This window comes from Trichomonas vaginalis, chromosome IV, assembly GCF_026262505.1.
Source record: "Trichomonas vaginalis G3 chromosome IV, whole genome shotgun sequence".
In the NCBI taxonomy this organism is placed as follows: domain Eukaryota; phylum Parabasalia; order Trichomonadida; family Trichomonadidae; genus Trichomonas; species Trichomonas vaginalis.
This window is the reverse complement of record NC_067206.1, coordinates 17,563,185-17,579,056: the sequence shown is the minus strand read 5'-3', so window position 1 is coordinate 17,579,056 and position 15,872 is coordinate 17,563,185. Positions and strand designations below refer to the sequence as shown.

The 15,872-nt window shown below is 31.4% G+C and overlaps 4 protein-coding genes and 2 pseudogenes across 6 annotated transcripts, besides 17 other annotated features; 4 read left to right on the top strand and 2 right to left on the bottom strand.

The window, feature by feature from the left end:
• Positions 1–4,897: part of a mobile genetic element that runs on past the window's edge.
• Positions 582–1,156, top strand: TVAGG3_0114800 (annotated as a pseudogene). The gene has a single exon. A coding segment is annotated over exon 1 (575 nt).
• Positions 1,577–2,075, bottom strand: TVAGG3_0114790 (uncharacterized protein; the record flags this gene model as incomplete). Its single annotated transcript, XM_051223281.1, has 1 exon — positions 1,577–2,075. A coding segment is annotated over one exon (499 nt), but the record flags the coding sequence as incomplete, so codon positions are not given.
• TVAGG3_0114780 lies at positions 2,406–2,828 on the top strand (annotated as a pseudogene). Its single transcript has one exon. A coding segment is annotated over exon 1 (423 nt).
• On the top strand, positions 2,856–4,429 carry TVAGG3_0114770 (uncharacterized protein; the record flags this gene model as incomplete). The annotated part of the gene is made up of 1 exon (XM_051223280.1): positions 2,856–4,429. A coding segment is annotated over one exon (1,574 nt), but the record flags the coding sequence as incomplete, so codon positions are not given.
• On the top strand, positions 4,460–4,818 carry TVAGG3_0114760 (repellent protein 1 family; the record flags this gene model as incomplete). Its single annotated transcript, XM_051223279.1, has 1 exon — positions 4,460–4,818. A coding segment is annotated over one exon (359 nt), but the record flags the coding sequence as incomplete, so codon positions are not given.
• An 8-nt stretch (positions 4,898–4,905) lies between the features above and the next one.
• Positions 4,906–4,965: a mobile genetic element.
• Positions 4,966–4,999: a terminal%2Cinverted (terminal inverted repeat of MuDR-4N1_TV transposon ID:TVAGG3_0114730).
• Positions 4,966–6,342: a mobile genetic element.
• Positions 6,314–6,342: a terminal%2Cinverted (terminal inverted repeat of MuDR-4N1_TV transposon ID:TVAGG3_0114730).
• A 2,466-nt stretch (positions 6,343–8,808) lies between these two features.
• On the bottom strand, positions 8,809–9,075 carry TVAGG3_0114720 (uncharacterized protein; the record flags this gene model as incomplete). Its single annotated transcript, XM_051223278.1, has 1 exon — positions 8,809–9,075. The coding sequence occupies one exon, from the start codon at positions 9,073–9,075 to the stop codon at positions 8,809–8,811; it is 267 nt and encodes an 88-aa protein (XP_051108264.1).
• Positions 9,076–9,759: 684 nt separating this feature from the next.
• Positions 9,760–9,796: a mobile genetic element.
• Positions 9,760–9,796: a terminal%2Cinverted (terminal inverted repeat of Banshee-A3 transposon ID:TVAGG3_0114710).
• Positions 9,797–10,500: 704 nt separating this feature from the next.
• Positions 10,501–10,549: a mobile genetic element.
• Positions 10,501–10,549: a terminal%2Cinverted (terminal inverted repeat of ISTv2 transposon ID:TVAGG3_0114700).
• Positions 10,550–10,624: 75 nt separating this feature from the next.
• Positions 10,625–11,830: a mobile genetic element.
• A 293-nt stretch (positions 11,831–12,123) lies between these two features.
• Positions 12,124–12,173: a mobile genetic element.
• Positions 12,124–12,173: a terminal%2Cinverted (terminal inverted repeat of ISTv2 transposon ID:TVAGG3_0114680).
• Positions 12,174–12,741: 568 nt separating this feature from the next.
• Positions 12,742–12,770: a mobile genetic element.
• Positions 12,742–12,770: a terminal%2Cinverted (terminal inverted repeat of ISTv1 transposon ID:TVAGG3_0114670).
• A 948-nt stretch (positions 12,771–13,718) lies between these two features.
• Positions 13,719–13,756: a terminal%2Cinverted (terminal inverted repeat of MuDR-5_TvMULE4 transposon ID:TVAGG3_0114660).
• Positions 13,719–15,756: a mobile genetic element.
• Positions 15,719–15,756: a terminal%2Cinverted (terminal inverted repeat of MuDR-5_TvMULE4 transposon ID:TVAGG3_0114660).
• Positions 15,757–15,872: the final 116 nt, after the last annotated feature.

Below are 15,872 nucleotides of genomic sequence, written 5' to 3'. Positions count from 1 at the left end.
ATGAGAATTTATTCGATGACGACCAAAAGGAACCCATTGGTGAAAAGTTTATGTCTGGCTTCTTTGTTCTCATTAAGATAACAGAGATTGGAATACATAGACACTTTCCTTTAATAGTTTGTGACCCTGAACTAAATCCAGAACTTAACGTTCCCAGAAGTTCAAACACTTGCTGTTTAATGTATGTTGACCATATAACATTACAAGACCTCATAAAATATCAAGGTGTCAAATGTGAAGTGTTGCAAGGATACTATTACGATGGAAACAGAGATATTAGAATAAGAGATGAAGTAAAGAAGTTGTTTGAGTTAAGGTTAAAGTATAAGAAAGAAGGAAATCCTTTGCAAGAAAATATAAAGCTCATTCTGAACAGTATTTATGGCAAAACTATTCTATCTCCTATTGAGTCAAAAATAACCATAGTAAATGACAAAGATGCTATAAGATATGCCATCAGAAACTACAACCATATAGTGAAGTTCGAAGGTTTGGATGGTTCAGATAAAACTATTTTCAAGCTAACGAAAAGCATTTGCAGACACTTTAACTTCTGTCCACTTGGTGTTAATATTCTGTCAATGTCGAAGAGAATAATGTGTGAAGTATTCTGTACTGCTGAAGATATGGGTCTTCAAATATTTTACAGGACTGCGATAGCATGCATATTTTCAATGAAGACATACCAAAGCTTGCAGCAGAGTTTAAGAAGAGATACGGTAGAGAACTTATAGGAAAGAACCTTGGTCAATTTCATTCTGACTTCGCAGAAATAACACCTGGAAAACAAAGTTTAGCATACAAGTCAATATTTTGTGGAAAGAAGACTTACATAGACTTACTCACGAATGATTTAAATGAAGTTGCATTCCATGCACGTTGTAAAGGTGTAAAACAAGACGTTCTTGCTTTAACAGCTAATGAAATGTTTCCTGAAGCTATACAATGCTATTACAATGAAGATAAGAACATTCACATACCTGTTGGAACATATGACAAAGACTCTGAGTTCAGTTTAATGAAACTTTACAAAGCACTTTATGACGGTCAAGAGATTGGATTTGACTTATGTAAGTCATGTCAACCTTGCTTTGAAGAGAAGTTTAACTTCTCAATAACGACTAAAACAAGCTTTATTCGTAAGTTGAAGTTCTGAGGTCATTTATTTTTGTCAGCAATGAGGTCATTCGTGATAAAAATAAGCCGCTAGCGTAGATTTTACAATACTGCGATGGTAGAGTTTAAGAGTTGTGCTTCAATGTAGAGACAGTCCTTATGGTCTGGAGGTAAGCAAACAGGTGCTTTATGGTCATGAGTGGAGAACATGTCTATCCAAAACTCACGATTGAAGCCAGTTAATTTATAGTATTTAGGGTTAGGAAGTGGTGAAGTTCTTGTATGACCAATGAACTCATTTTCAACTCCCTTACTTAAGTTTGAATATAATATAGCTTGCTTTCTATCCCAAATACCTGGAAATCTTAATTTGAAAATTCATTTTTCCTCGGAAGCATTGCATCATAATTGAAAACATTCTTGAAATCATCACTTGGTTCAGAGATTTGAAATCTTATACGTAATGGATTTTCTTTCTTTTTAGCGACTTCATTGAATGGTGAGAATACAATGAATTGACAGTCATGAGTTCCATCTTCATTTTCATTAAATTCATAATGAAAGTCTATAAGTTGTGGCTGACTACCTTCTTCTTTCAGTTGTGCAAGAAACTCACGTAAAGGCTGTAAAGTTTGTACTTCAATGTTAAACTTTTTCTCGAACATCTCATTAAATGAAATCATACATTGTTGCAATGTTGTATCGTCTTTAAAGTATTTGTATATGTGAATGTTTTGGGCGCTTAAAGACTGTTCGTCATTTTCTATCTCGACTTGAAGTATAAAGTCAACCTTTCTGAAAGCACGTGTTATATACATAGATGTTATGCCAATGTACTTCTCTTCATTTATGTTCACAATCCAGTCTGTTGGAAACTTAAACGTTACTCTGTTCCCCTTTATTTTGACGTCAGGGTTTTCACTACTGAACGCAACAGATAAAGGTATTTGTCTATACATTTAATTCGGATAAAAATAAACCATTTACTCTTTCTTTGCTTCAGCTTCTTTAGCTTTTGCTTCAGCTTCTTCTCTAGCTTTCTTCGCCAGCAAACGTGGGTTCTTTTGTCTTCCAGCAGCTAATGCAGCAAGTTGTTTTTCACTAAGTTTTCTCTTTGGTCTCTCTGGCTTTTGTTCTTGTTTTTGTTCCTTCAGTTCGGATAAAATTTGCTCACGAATTTCTTTCTTCAATGCTTTAACATCTATGACCCCTTGGGTCTTGTCCGTAGGGCTTGTCTGAGTCATTTGACTGCAGATAAAAAACAAAATTAAAACTTTAACCGATGTAAAATGAGCTTGTCAAAATCAGAGCGAGAGTCTATTATATTAAATGACGCAGAGGAATACAACATCCTTTCTATTACGTAAGTCAGAGTAAAGATGGTAAAATATATAAGAAAAAGAAAGGTTCCATTAGCGAATGCAGAGAGCGACAACATTAAGGTGTATGGCAAGGGTGAAGCCCGTGTTAAGCCTTCTATTCAAACTGAAAAGTCAATAGAACCAGAAGAAAAGAAGCCAGATGTACTTTCAATAACGAACCAAGAGCTTATTGCAAAGTTCGTGAATTTCATTGAAAAACAAACCGAGTCAAAGAATCCTGACCCACCAGTGAAAGAAGTTGAGACAAAAGAGAATGTACAGTTCATTGAAAATGTCAAGAAACAACTTCCACCACGAATGCCAAGAAGAAGAGTGAGAATAATGAAGTAAATAGATATTTTTATCCGAAGTAAATACATGCAGAACGAACAGTTAAACGAATTTACTCCAGCAGAGCATATTCATCAGATTCGCTCATATTTCGATATCATAGACAATGCAGTTCAAATTGGTGACACTAATAGAAAATATTCTGACGCAAAGATTCCATCACAACCTGGAACTGCTAAAGATAACACATGGGTAACATTCAATCTCTCACCTCCTGGTGAAAATATGTTGGACCTTTACAATACATTCATTACGTATAAAATGGAAGGTCAATTTATTGTAGATAAAGAAATTGGTTCAGGTTCCAATAAAACAAACCCACCAGGATTTTGGATTGGTTTCGATGACGCTTTCTATGCAGTTGCTGGATATCAAATCCTTGCAAATGGTCGTATCGTATATTCTCAAGACAACGCAAGAGAAGAAGCATATATAACTTCAAACTCACAAACTACCGAACAAATAAAGAAAGTAGATGTTTTCTCAAAGACTCGACATGAAGATGTATGGAGTCATTCGGGAACATGCAGAACAGGACAAATTGTTAGTGGTCCAATTACAGCAGGAAAATCATTTGATTTTAAGCTTCGTTTAAGAATTCCTGTTAGAAGATTCCTTCCATTAGAAGCTATTCGATTTATTCCAGCTTTTGCAGGAAACATTCAGCTTAAAGTAAAGTTCAGTAGCGACGCCTTACAATGCACATCTATATCTGTAAATGATATCATTGCTTTCAATCCAACTCTTAAAGTTGCATTTGCTTCAGATTCAAATCCACCGACAAATAAATTTGTTCCATGGAATGAACCATTCACTATGATAACGAAGGCAGTAGAAGCTAGTGGAACAGTTACTATTACAACTGTAACCCAGCAACTATTTCGAACAAAGATGGATTTTAATGAATGTTTCATTCATCCAAAGTCATTCTCTTTAGACCCTAACATTTATACAGAACTTGTAGAACATTATACAAACGAGGCTTTATGTTTTCCTGTTAAAGTTATGGATTGGATTCCTATGGACGGTTCATTCTCAAAGAATACAGATAGTTCAAGTGCAACATTTACAGCAGCTTATACGCCTATTAATGTTAAAAGTATTTGGGCACTATTTAGAAAGAAAGACAACTATTATGTTAATTTTGAGAACCCTAAGTTTAAATATCTTCAGCTTTCCATGGGAGCTTATGGAAATATGCCTGCAGAACCTGAAAAATCATATGGACCTGTATTTTATGAAATGGTTGCGAACGCTTGCAATACAAACAATGATATGATAGGATTTAATGAAGATGTTATGAGGTCATTGGTGGATGATGGTAGTGTGGAACATAAATGGGATAGCTATGACAACACACATTTCTTATGTGGTTTTCCAACAGAAGTGGACTTTTGCTTCCAGCAAGGTCAAACATCTACTGCTCCAATAACATACAAATTGTCTGTTAAAGGACCTATTGAACTAGCAACTGAAAATGTACCAAAGCCACTTATTGGATTTATGAGGGATTGTTGCTTTGCCATTCAGGTGCGTGCTAATGGAATCCCAATAATAAGATTAGATGACTATAACTTAGCTACGGACGACGTGAGGAATAAAGGATGAACGTTTATTTTTAAAGCTTATAAATGAGTTCTTCATCAAGCTCTCGTGAACCTTCACCATCTATGAAACAAACTTTACCAAACGATTATGGAGCACCTATTGAATATTTCTTACGAGCTGCACAATGGCAAAGAGCAGTCTCACCAAGGTTAGGTGTTCCACCAGCTCCTGTCAAAAATAGCATTTGGTCAAGTCCTTATATAAGATATGGTCTCCCACTAGGTTTGCTAGCTACAGCAGGAGCAGTTATGATGTTGAAAAGAAATAAAGCAAATGTTGTAAATAATACTGAAGTAGCTGAAGTTAAACAAACTCCAACGCCTTCACAAACAACACCTTCAATGACTCCTGAACCTATGGAAGTACAAACTCCTGTTCAAAAGTCAACTCCTAAACCGACTCCAACATTTAAACCAGAACCTACTCCTCAAATAAATCTTAAAACTCCTGCGTTTCCTTACTGAAAAAAGAGAAAGGGACAAACTATCCAGTGTCACTTTTCAAAGGAATAAAAAAAATAATAAAGATGGGGAACAGGACAAATTTGCCACACGGCACTTTTTTTAAAAAATTTAATGGAGCGGAGCGATACTCTGCTGCAGGAGCCCCAAGGCTCCCAATCATTACGAAAGGGCCTCAGGGCTCCTGAGAATCCATCAGCAGAGGCCTTTTCATTTGGCCTCTGCTGATCAAAGATTCGGCGAAGCCATTCTTCGTCTCAGGAGCCCCAAGGCTCCCAATCATTACGAAAGGGAGCCTCAGGGCTCCTGAGAATCCATCAGCAGAGGCCTTTTCATTTGGCCTCTGCTGATCAAAGATTCGGCGAAGCCATTCTTCGTCTCAGGAGCCCCAAGGCTCCCAATCATTACGAAAGGGAGCCTCAGGGCTCCTGAGAATCCATCAGCAGAGGCCTTTTCATTTGGCCTCTGCTGATCAAAGATTCGGCGAAGCCATTCTTCGTCTCAGGAGCCCCAAGGCTCCCAATCATTACGAAAGGGAGCCTCAGGGCTCCTGAGAATCCATCAGCAGAGGCCTTTTCATTTGGCCTCTGCTGATCAAAGATTCGGCGAAGCCATTCTTCGTCTCAGGAGCCCCAAGGCTCCCAATCATTACGAAAGGGAGCCTCAGGGCTCCTGAGAATCCATCAGCAGAGGCCTTTTCATTTGGCCTCTGCTGATCAAAGATTCGGCGAAGCCATTCTTCGTCTCAGGAGCCCCAAGGCTCCCAATCATTACGAAAGGGAGCCTCAGGGCTCCTGAGAATCCATCAGCAGAGGCCTTTTCATTTGGCCTCTGCTGATCAAAGATTCGGCGAAGCCATTCTTCGTCTCAGGAGCCCCAAGGCTCCCAATCATTACGAAAGGGAGCCTCAGGGCTCCTGAGAATCCATCAGCAGAGGCCTTTTCATTTGGCCTCTGCTGATCAAAGATTCGGCGAAGCCATTCTTCGTCTCAGGAGCCCCAAGGCTCCCAATCATTACGAAAGGGAGCCTCAGGGCTCCTGAGAAACCTCTTTGAGAAGGTTTTCTTAAAGAAAACCTTCTCAAAGATGATTGTCAGCATTCACTCAAAATCTACCAAGAGTTTCAAAGTTTCAAATCTATCTGAAATGAAGCTTTGAATCTCTTGTATATCTAATTGTAGAGGTACCTTTTCAAAATGTCTTCTATTGATTAAATTTAATCAGTAAAAGTCATTTTGAAAAGGTACATCTCTATAATTGCTATTGAGCATTCACTCTTGGAACCTTGGAGCTCTTGTGTAGTGCATGAAAACTCCAAGATTCTAGCATAAAACATATATCATAGACATAATTTCTTCAAATATAATTTAAGGTTATTTTAAAAATTAGAAAAGCGTAATTTAAGGTTATTGAAAAGTGACACCTGGCAAATTTGTCCCGCACTCCTGAAAAAATAACGTTATTTTTATTTAATATTAAAATTTTTATTTGATTGAAATGACAAATAAAGTCACTGAAGCAATGAAACAAAAGTTTTTGGTAGAATACATTAAATCAGGAACTATTCCAGAAGGTTTTTACATTCATACTATGAAGGATGGTAGAGTTCAGTTTAGAAAGATAAAGCAACCATTAGATAAAGAAGGAATATTAAGGAAGATTAAACTTCATGAGGACAACATTGCTGAACTTAGGAAGAAGTTAGAAGAGTTGGATAAAGGAAGAGAAAAAACCAGAATTTTCGAAAAAGTGACACCAACTATTAAAGTTATTTTATTACTAGATTTATTTACAAATTATAAGATAATATCATTAACAAAATATATTTTTAATATAAATAAAAAACTTTTTTTATACAAAAAATTACAATCAATCGATAAATATTATAAAACATTTATTCCAAAAAGATTAAGTAATAGGTGGGATCCTGCATATAATATAATTTTATGTCATAAAGCTTACAAATTTTAGATGGACCACAGTGAGAATGTGAGTGGTTAATTTAAAGGTGGTCTGATAAAGACATCGAAGCTTACTCAACACAGCATTAAGCAGTTTCTAATACACAATCTTACTAGTGGTGTTTCGGTCGCCAGCGCTCTCATAGGGGTGCTGATTTCAAAAACCACTACTTCAAATTATTCAACAATACTCAATGCAGCATGAAGCAGTTTCTAATAAATATATACATATATAAATATATACATATATAAATATATACATATATAAATATATACATATATAAATATATACATATATAAATATATACATATATAAATATATACATATATAAATATATACATATATAAATATATACATATATAAATATATACATATATAAATATATACATATATAAATATATACATATATAAATATATACATATATAAATATATACATATATAAATATATACATATATAAATATATACATATATAAATATATACATATATAAATATATACATATATAAATATATACATATATAAATATATACATATATAAATATATACATATATAAATATATACATATATAAATATATACATATATAAATATATACATATATAAATATATACATATATAAATATATACATATATAAATATATACATATATAAATATATACATATATAAATATATACATATATAAATATATACATATATAAATATATACATATATAAATATATACATATATACATATATACATATATAAATATATAAATATATAAATATATAAATATACATATATAAATATACATATATAAATATACATATATAAATATACATATATAAATATACATATATATATAAATATATAAATAACAAAATATAATCAAAAAATAGTAAGGAAGGTTAAGTGTCACTTTTCTACTGTCACTTTTTCGTAAATTCTACCACACTCGAATATTAAGGAAGATTAAACTTCATGAGGACAACATTGCTGAACTTAGGAAGAAGTTAGAAGAGTTGGATAAAGGAAGAGAGTTATAAAGCAATGAATTCAACAGGGTGAAAAAACAGGTGAAAAAAGAGGTGAGATCTCACCACTTCACCTAAACATTATTTTTGGGCTATGTTTTCATACGTGTGAGGGTGGTGATATCATTAATTTTTAAGTTTATTTTTTATTTTATTTTATATAAATGACAGAACAAAAGCAACTCATTCGAATTCCACAGTATAACAAACATACATTTAAACATTTATTCTTCCTTCCTGAGCATAACATGTTCTTTCAAATACATCCGAGACCAGTTGACTATACATTGACTGTGTATAAAGATAGAAATAGTTATATCATTAAACCATACGATGACGAAGGTAAGTTATGTAAATTGTACGTTAAGAAGTTAGAGAAAGTTTATGGCTTCAAGTATGACTACAATAGGGTTAACACTGATGATGAAGATATTGAGGAAAATTTATGAGAACATTAGTGAAGTCGTTAGTGAGAATGATAGTGAGAACGTTTATTTTTTACATTAGTGAGCTCGTTAGTGAAAATGTTAGTGAAGTCGTTAGTGAAGTCATTAGTGAAGTCATTAGTGAAGTCAGACGGTTTTGTAAATATTTAAGGTTAAGTTGGGTAAGGTGGAACGCAGTGCCGCCGTACCCAAGATAACCATACTAACTAAGGTAATGAATATCGCAGTGCCATATCAAATTCTTTGATATGGCACGATATTTGGTAGGTGGATCTGCTGGTTTGTAATCTCTTTTTGAAGATAAACCTGATTCCATCATAAATTTTTCCATTTGATGATGCTTTATTTTTTGTAAATTGCCAAAAATTTGATCTTTTGTCAAATCTTCTATATTTTCAAATTCTTTTGCAATTTCTTCTTTTTCTTTATCACAATCGGGATTTTGAGCAATATTTTGAAACCTTTTAATCAATAAATAAGTTTTTGAAATTCATCCTTTATATTGTGAAACACAAGAATTAATTAATTGTTTTTGCTCAAATGTTGGTGGATTTGGTTTTCTGCCGCGACTAACTTTTGGTAATTCGATTTCTTGAAGTTGAAATGCTCTTCTTATTGTATTTTCGGCAACATTCAATTTATTTTTACCATTTTCCAATTCAACTTCCTTTCCCACACTTTTGTAAGATTCACCTTCTTCTATTCTTCTTTTAGCTTCAAATAGCCATTCTCTGCTTATAGATTTGGCAGTAGTCATAAAAGTGGTCCTTCTTTTGTGATAAGATTCAAATTTGAATGTGGATGATAAATAAAAACCAAAAATAATTGTTATAATTTAAATGAAGAAGTAATTTAAAACGATTTTATTTATGATCAAATTTTATATATTTTTTTGGATCAAATCCATTTTAATAGAATTTATATACTATTCATCTATTAGTAAACACTACCGTATATTATTTTTTAAGCTATCTTATTTTTTGAAATTTTATTCAAATCTTTGGTCGCAAGAAGAATTGCATGATAAATAAAAACATTTAATCAAAGTCAATTTTATTTTTCATATTCAAATGGACTGAGTGTTAACATTTAACATTTTTTGCTAATTGTCGTCAAAAATTAGGCGTAAAGCAAAAATTGATATTTCATATGGTTTTATGATAGATAAGCATTATATTCCCACTCATTATATTCGTAAATTTTGAGGTTTATCCTTCGCTTTTAAGATCATTGAATTTGATTTTTATATAAAATAGTTATATATTAGAAAATAATATGAGTTTATGTGATATTATTTTTCAGAAGATTTCATTCTATATGCCTATGAAAAGTACTCTCAAAACTAACTTTTTCCTAATTATAATTAAATCTAGAATATTGTATTATGCTTAGTATTATTTCATTTTTCTCATTCAATTTAGAATTTACAAATGTCAAAAAATTGAGAGCTGTCACTTTTGATGAATTTCTGTTTATTACACGATTTAAATATATAAATCGCGATTTTTTTAAAAAAATCGCGACTTTTTTAAAATCGCGTTTTTTAATGAGTTGCGATTTTATTGTGGTCGCGATTTTTTTGAAAAATCGCGATTTATATGAAAAATTGTGATCAAAATTAAACGCGATTTTCATTATCAATCGCGAATATAGAACAAATCGGAACCATGATTTTGGACCTCATTAAAGGTGCACAAGGATGATTAATCCTCCTTTTTTTCGAAAAAAAATCCTTGTACTTTGGGTACTTCGAAACTCGAAAAATAGCGAAAAAATGAACTTTAGTTCAAACGGTTTTATTCCTTAAGTACTTAGTTGGTATGCAATTAAAATTTCTAACTTCAAAGCAATGACCAAAATTCAAATCACAATTTGTACTTTTCAACAGTTTAATCTTAAACAAAGTTGCTATCTCAAGCACAGCATCATTAGTTCTTGTAACTATCAAACCACTTTCTCTATTTTCCTTTTTATTATTATCATAAGACGAAATGGTGGAAGTGAACTCAAAATAAGAGTAATTAGGTTATTTTGCCGACCAAATATATTTACAAGGCAAAATATCATATTACATGTCAACCTATTATCAGTATGTTTTGATTTAAAAAATTTTATCAAATATCATATTAAAATTAACATCTATATCTATATCAATATCTACACTATAAATTTTTTTATTCAATATCATAGATTTCAAAAATTTATTTCAATTTTAAGTTAATTTATGGTTTTCATCAAAATTGTTTTTTATTAAAAAGCATGTTTCACAATTTTTACGGTTTCTTTCAAAAGTTATAAAATTTCAGATGAGTCGAAAGATCTACGATCTAATTGATATAAATTGGATTCAATCTGCAATTGAACAAATTAATCAAGGTCAAAAACTCAAAACAATACTTAGCAATGTCCAACTCACTGATGGACGCATTATACCATCAATATCTAAAAAAACATTCCACTTAGCAATTAAATCAAATGGAATTCCTGACACAAAATTTAAACCAGGGCGTAAACCAATCGAACCACCTGAGGAATTATTAGATACAGTAAATAAATTACATCAAAAAGTTAAAAAAATCGGAATATCAAGAGCATACGGAAGAAGTATTACCGATAAGGATATGTTAATTCAAAGGGAAACCGAAAATGCTAATCATGATTTAGATGATTTACCAATTTCACAATTAAATACAAATCCAATAGGTTTTTCAAATTCTTCAGAATATCTTTCTGAGTATACAAATTCTGATTCTGATTCATCAGCAGAAAAACTTTTTTCTTCCAATTCTTCCGAAGAAGATCCACAAATTGAGTCGGAATTATCTGAAGATCCATATATCGTTCATACAGAAACTACTCAAAATTTGGAAAAATCAACCGATTATTTTAACAAAAAATTATTGGAAACAAACTTTTCAGAAAGAACTGTAAAGAAGTGTTTCAAAATTCTGAATATCGTTCAACCTGCCAAAAATTCAGTACCAAAAGGAAAAACAAAATACGAAGCAGTATATATAAACTTAATATGGCATGTCGATATTCATTTTTTTAAACATCGTCAGGGTGAATATCTTTATGCGGTTATTGACGATAAATCCCGAAAAATTTTAGCATGGGCTCACTTGGAAACAAAAGAAGCTGCGCAAACAAGTAGAGTAATTGACCAATGTTTCCAAAAATATGGGAAGCCCTTTGCTATATGGAGTGATAACGGAACAGAAAATTTTGGGGTTTTTCGAAATTTATTACAAAATGCGAACGTTCAAAGTATTACAATTCTCCCACATTGCCCATATATGAATGGGAAAATTGAAAGGTTTTGGCAAAATGTGGAAATTGAAGACGCCACATGGAATGATATACAAAGTCTTATAGAAAATTACAATTCAAACCCACACACAAGTTTACCAAAAAACCCGACATTACATACATGGTACACACCTAACAAATTTTACGAAATTTCAGAAAAATATGATTCAAGTAAATTACCGCTTTGGATTGTAGATGGAGTTGTTAAAGATCTAAGAGAGTCAATAAGAAATTTCAACGCTTCAAGAAGGAATCAAAGAAATTGACGAAGTTCCAGAATTTTATTCAACAATTCTTAATCAATTAACAAAAACTATACCGAAACTTATCTTACCATCCAAATCAAATCACATTACATACGGAATAAACATTTAATCTTTTACCATTAAAATTATATTTATACGTTATTTAATTTTTTTACGTCTAAGTTGAATAGGATAATAGCCGAAGATATAAAGTAACTATAGTTTACAAGCTAAGGAACAAATCAGCATTGAAACTAAAAAATGCTGAAATATTATAATAAATTGAAGAAATACTGTGATAGAATACCTAGTTATACTAGATACTATTATAATATGAATTCATTTGTATTGAATATCGATTAAAATAAGATGGAACGTCAATTTGACAGACTCAAGTTTCGAATTAGAGACCAACTTTCATCAGCATAGTATATGTGCGCAAACTACTGCATAATTGTATGCTTATCTTTTCATTTTAAAAAATAACGTATTTGAATAATTTCGTAAAAAATTAGAATTACTCGATATTAAGCATATTGCTTTTCTATCATATATGCTTATATTCTACAATAGTGTTACCAAACATCGGGCAACATCATACGTATAATACAACTTTTTCGTACTTCTTTATCGAATTTAAATAGAACTAAGTTTTTATTTTAAATAAAAGAGAAATAATTCTAATTTATAATCTCATTATTAATTTATTCTCATTTTAATATTTCATCGATTTTTTATTATCGATATTCAATACAAATGAATTCATATTATAATAGTATCTAGTATAACTAGGTATTCTATCACAGTATTTCTTCAATTTATTATAATATTTCAGCATTTTTTAGTTTCAATGCTGATTTGTTCCTTAGCTTGTAAACTATAGTTACTTTATATCTTCGGCTATTATCCTATTCAACTTAGACGTAAAAAAATCAAATAACGTATAAATATAATTTTAATGGTAAAAGATTAAATGTTTATTCCGTATGTAATGTGATTTGATTTGGATGGTAAGATAAGTTTCGGTATAGTTTTTGTTAATTGATTAAGAATTGTTGAATAAAATTCTGGAACTTCGTCAATTTCTTTGATTCCCTCTTCCTCGCAATACAACTCCATATCATTAACTTGTATTTAAAGGCTTCCATATACAAAACTATATATAATGTTTGAAAGTTAAATCCAATCTTTTTCTATTTCTAAAAAATTGAGACCTAAACACGAGATAGCTTTCAGAAAATTTTCAGGGACATTTTTAATCATTTTTTTATTTATTGTAATATCTTTGTTATTAAATTTGAATTGTTTAATATTTGAATGTAAAGAATTGAATAGTAATAATTTTAGTTTTAATACATAGCTAATTGCTAAGCAAAATAGTTAATTTATTGTAATTTTGACATGTAAACTAAAAGGGAATTTAGCCGGCCAAATATGTGTCACTTTTTGACTTCACCTCACTTCCACCATTTCGTCTTATGACATTATTTACGAAAATCTCAAACATTGGTTTTCTGCCTATTTTGTTATATGATTTATAATTAAATACTACTAAATTGTTGTATTACTAAACAAATAACTTTTAATTGCTGAGATTAATTAAATTTTTTATTTATATGAAATATGAAGTTCAACCATCATCATTTTGAACAAAATTTTTCTAATTTGTTGATTTTATGAGTTTTCAGTGATTTTCGAAAAAAATATACGAATTATTTCATTTCCATCGGTTTTTACCAAAAATAATATAGAATATCTAATATATGCCATTTATATAATCTATCATATGATTTTGAAGACTAAATCTCCACTTTTTAAAATTTTTTATCCTCCGAGTGCAGGTCATGAGAAAGGGACAGACTAGCCCATTGTCACTTTTTAATTTAGCAAATGAACGCTTATGGAGTGGAGTTTTTGGGTAAATCTGATTTGCTTATAAATGAAATAAAATCAAAAGAAACCATATTGGCATTATATTATGCAAAAACAAATGATCTTACTTAGTACTTTTAAAGTTAATTTCAGAAAAAATTTGACACAATGGTATCCGGCACATACAAGTGGTGTACAACCAAAATTTCATATCCCTAGTTTTACATTTATGTTTAGTTTTATTTCACCTAATTTTCAAAGATCATAATTGAATTAGATGGCCAAGCTATTCAAAACACGACCAAGCTTATCAAAATAAGACCAATATATTCAAAATTCTTTATTCTTTCAAATCATTTCATTTTAATGCAGATCCAAGATCACGAACTCACATATATCGAGTTGCTTAAGTATCGAGTGCAACAAGAAATCCAAGCAGGTTGTAGTTATTCATATAAAACTAGGAAAGAAAGAAATCAAATCCAATTTAATTGTAAGTGGCCGAATTGTCCATGTCGCTTCCTTGTTGATACACTTCCCGATGACAAGTACCACATACGAAAATGTATTAACACCCACAATCATTCTGCCCCTTTTCCAAACAAATCACAACAAATTACATCATATTTTTATAGATCTTATTAACAAGATATTTTGAATCAAATCAAGACCGTGTTTACGCACAATTAAGGTGTTTCAAAGATCTTAATATCCCATTTGATAGTGGGATCATTCCGGAAATGTTTCAACAATCTACAGATGCTTTAAAAAAGTTTTCTAAACGCCTTCATGCAATCAATACCCGTTTCTCAGTGGATGATGTTACATCTCTTGCAATTTTTGTCGACATGGTTAAGAGTCATTCTCCAGATGATCTCATCGAGTTTATTTCACGAGCCAGATCGTATGATTTCTATTACGCCCCATTCGAAGCAAATGTTTTTTCACATCAAATACAAACTTATCACATTTGATTCCACTTATAAGCTCTTGCGCTCTCGCATACCATTTTATGCCGTCACTGGCAAATTCGCGGAATCAATTGTTTTTCGTTTTTGTATTTTTTCGTTTGGCCCGCACAAGTGAAAATATAACAAGTTTGTCTCACAGCATATTTTGGCTCCATCAATCGCGAACATCTTTTTTTCAATGGACTGCGCACCTCAAATCACAAATGCTGTTGAAACAGCCATCCCTTATGCCAGATCATTTGGTGTGGCGTTCATGTGTTGCGCGCTGTCATGAGAAAGGCTGAAAGTTCAAGATCGTTCCAACTTTCGAAACTTTCTATAACTTAATGAAGTTATTGGTCTTTGGTTCTGAAGAGGAGAGAATTGATCATGATGAAGTTTACAACAATTTAGAAGAAATTTTTAAATGAGGAACCTGCTGCCCGTGAATACTTTGACCACAGTGGCGCCATCATCTTGACAGGTGGATGCTTCGCTATAGAAATGAAGGAGATGGAACAAACAACATCTCGGAATCACATTTCAAGGTTTTGAAGCACCAGTATTCCAGAAGGCGAAATCTTCGACTCGATGAACTTGTCATCGAGTTATATTCCAGTGTTGTTCTTCATTCCTATTAAGTTGCAAATTTAAAGGTCTGGATTCAGAGAGAAGTGTTAAAGTTATCAAAAAAGTCACAAGAGATTTCGAAGAAATGACACAATTTAAAAAAGTCGAATGCATCAGTATGCTTGAAGCTGTTCAGAAAGGTCTGAAAAATGATACACTTGATCCCAACATTGTTTACTCAACATTAAAAATATTATTGCAAAGAAAACATTTGATTTAATAAACATTTAATTTATTATAATTAATTTTTTATTAAAGTATAGTAAAAAATGCTATAAATAAATTATTATATTTTATTAAAATGTGACTTTTAATAGTAAGTGAATAAAATAAATCCGGAATTGGGAAAGAAATAAGGTTAATTAAAAATAATGAAAATTACAAGTTTAAGGTTAATGAAAAAGTGACAATGGGCGAGTTTGTCCCCCACTCCATATGGTATCTTCATATCATATATAACTTTGGTGGTCTAATATCAACTCTTTGATGGATTTAGAAAAACACTGGAAAAAACTTGATTTTCAAAAAAATTTTAGCATGTTTATTTT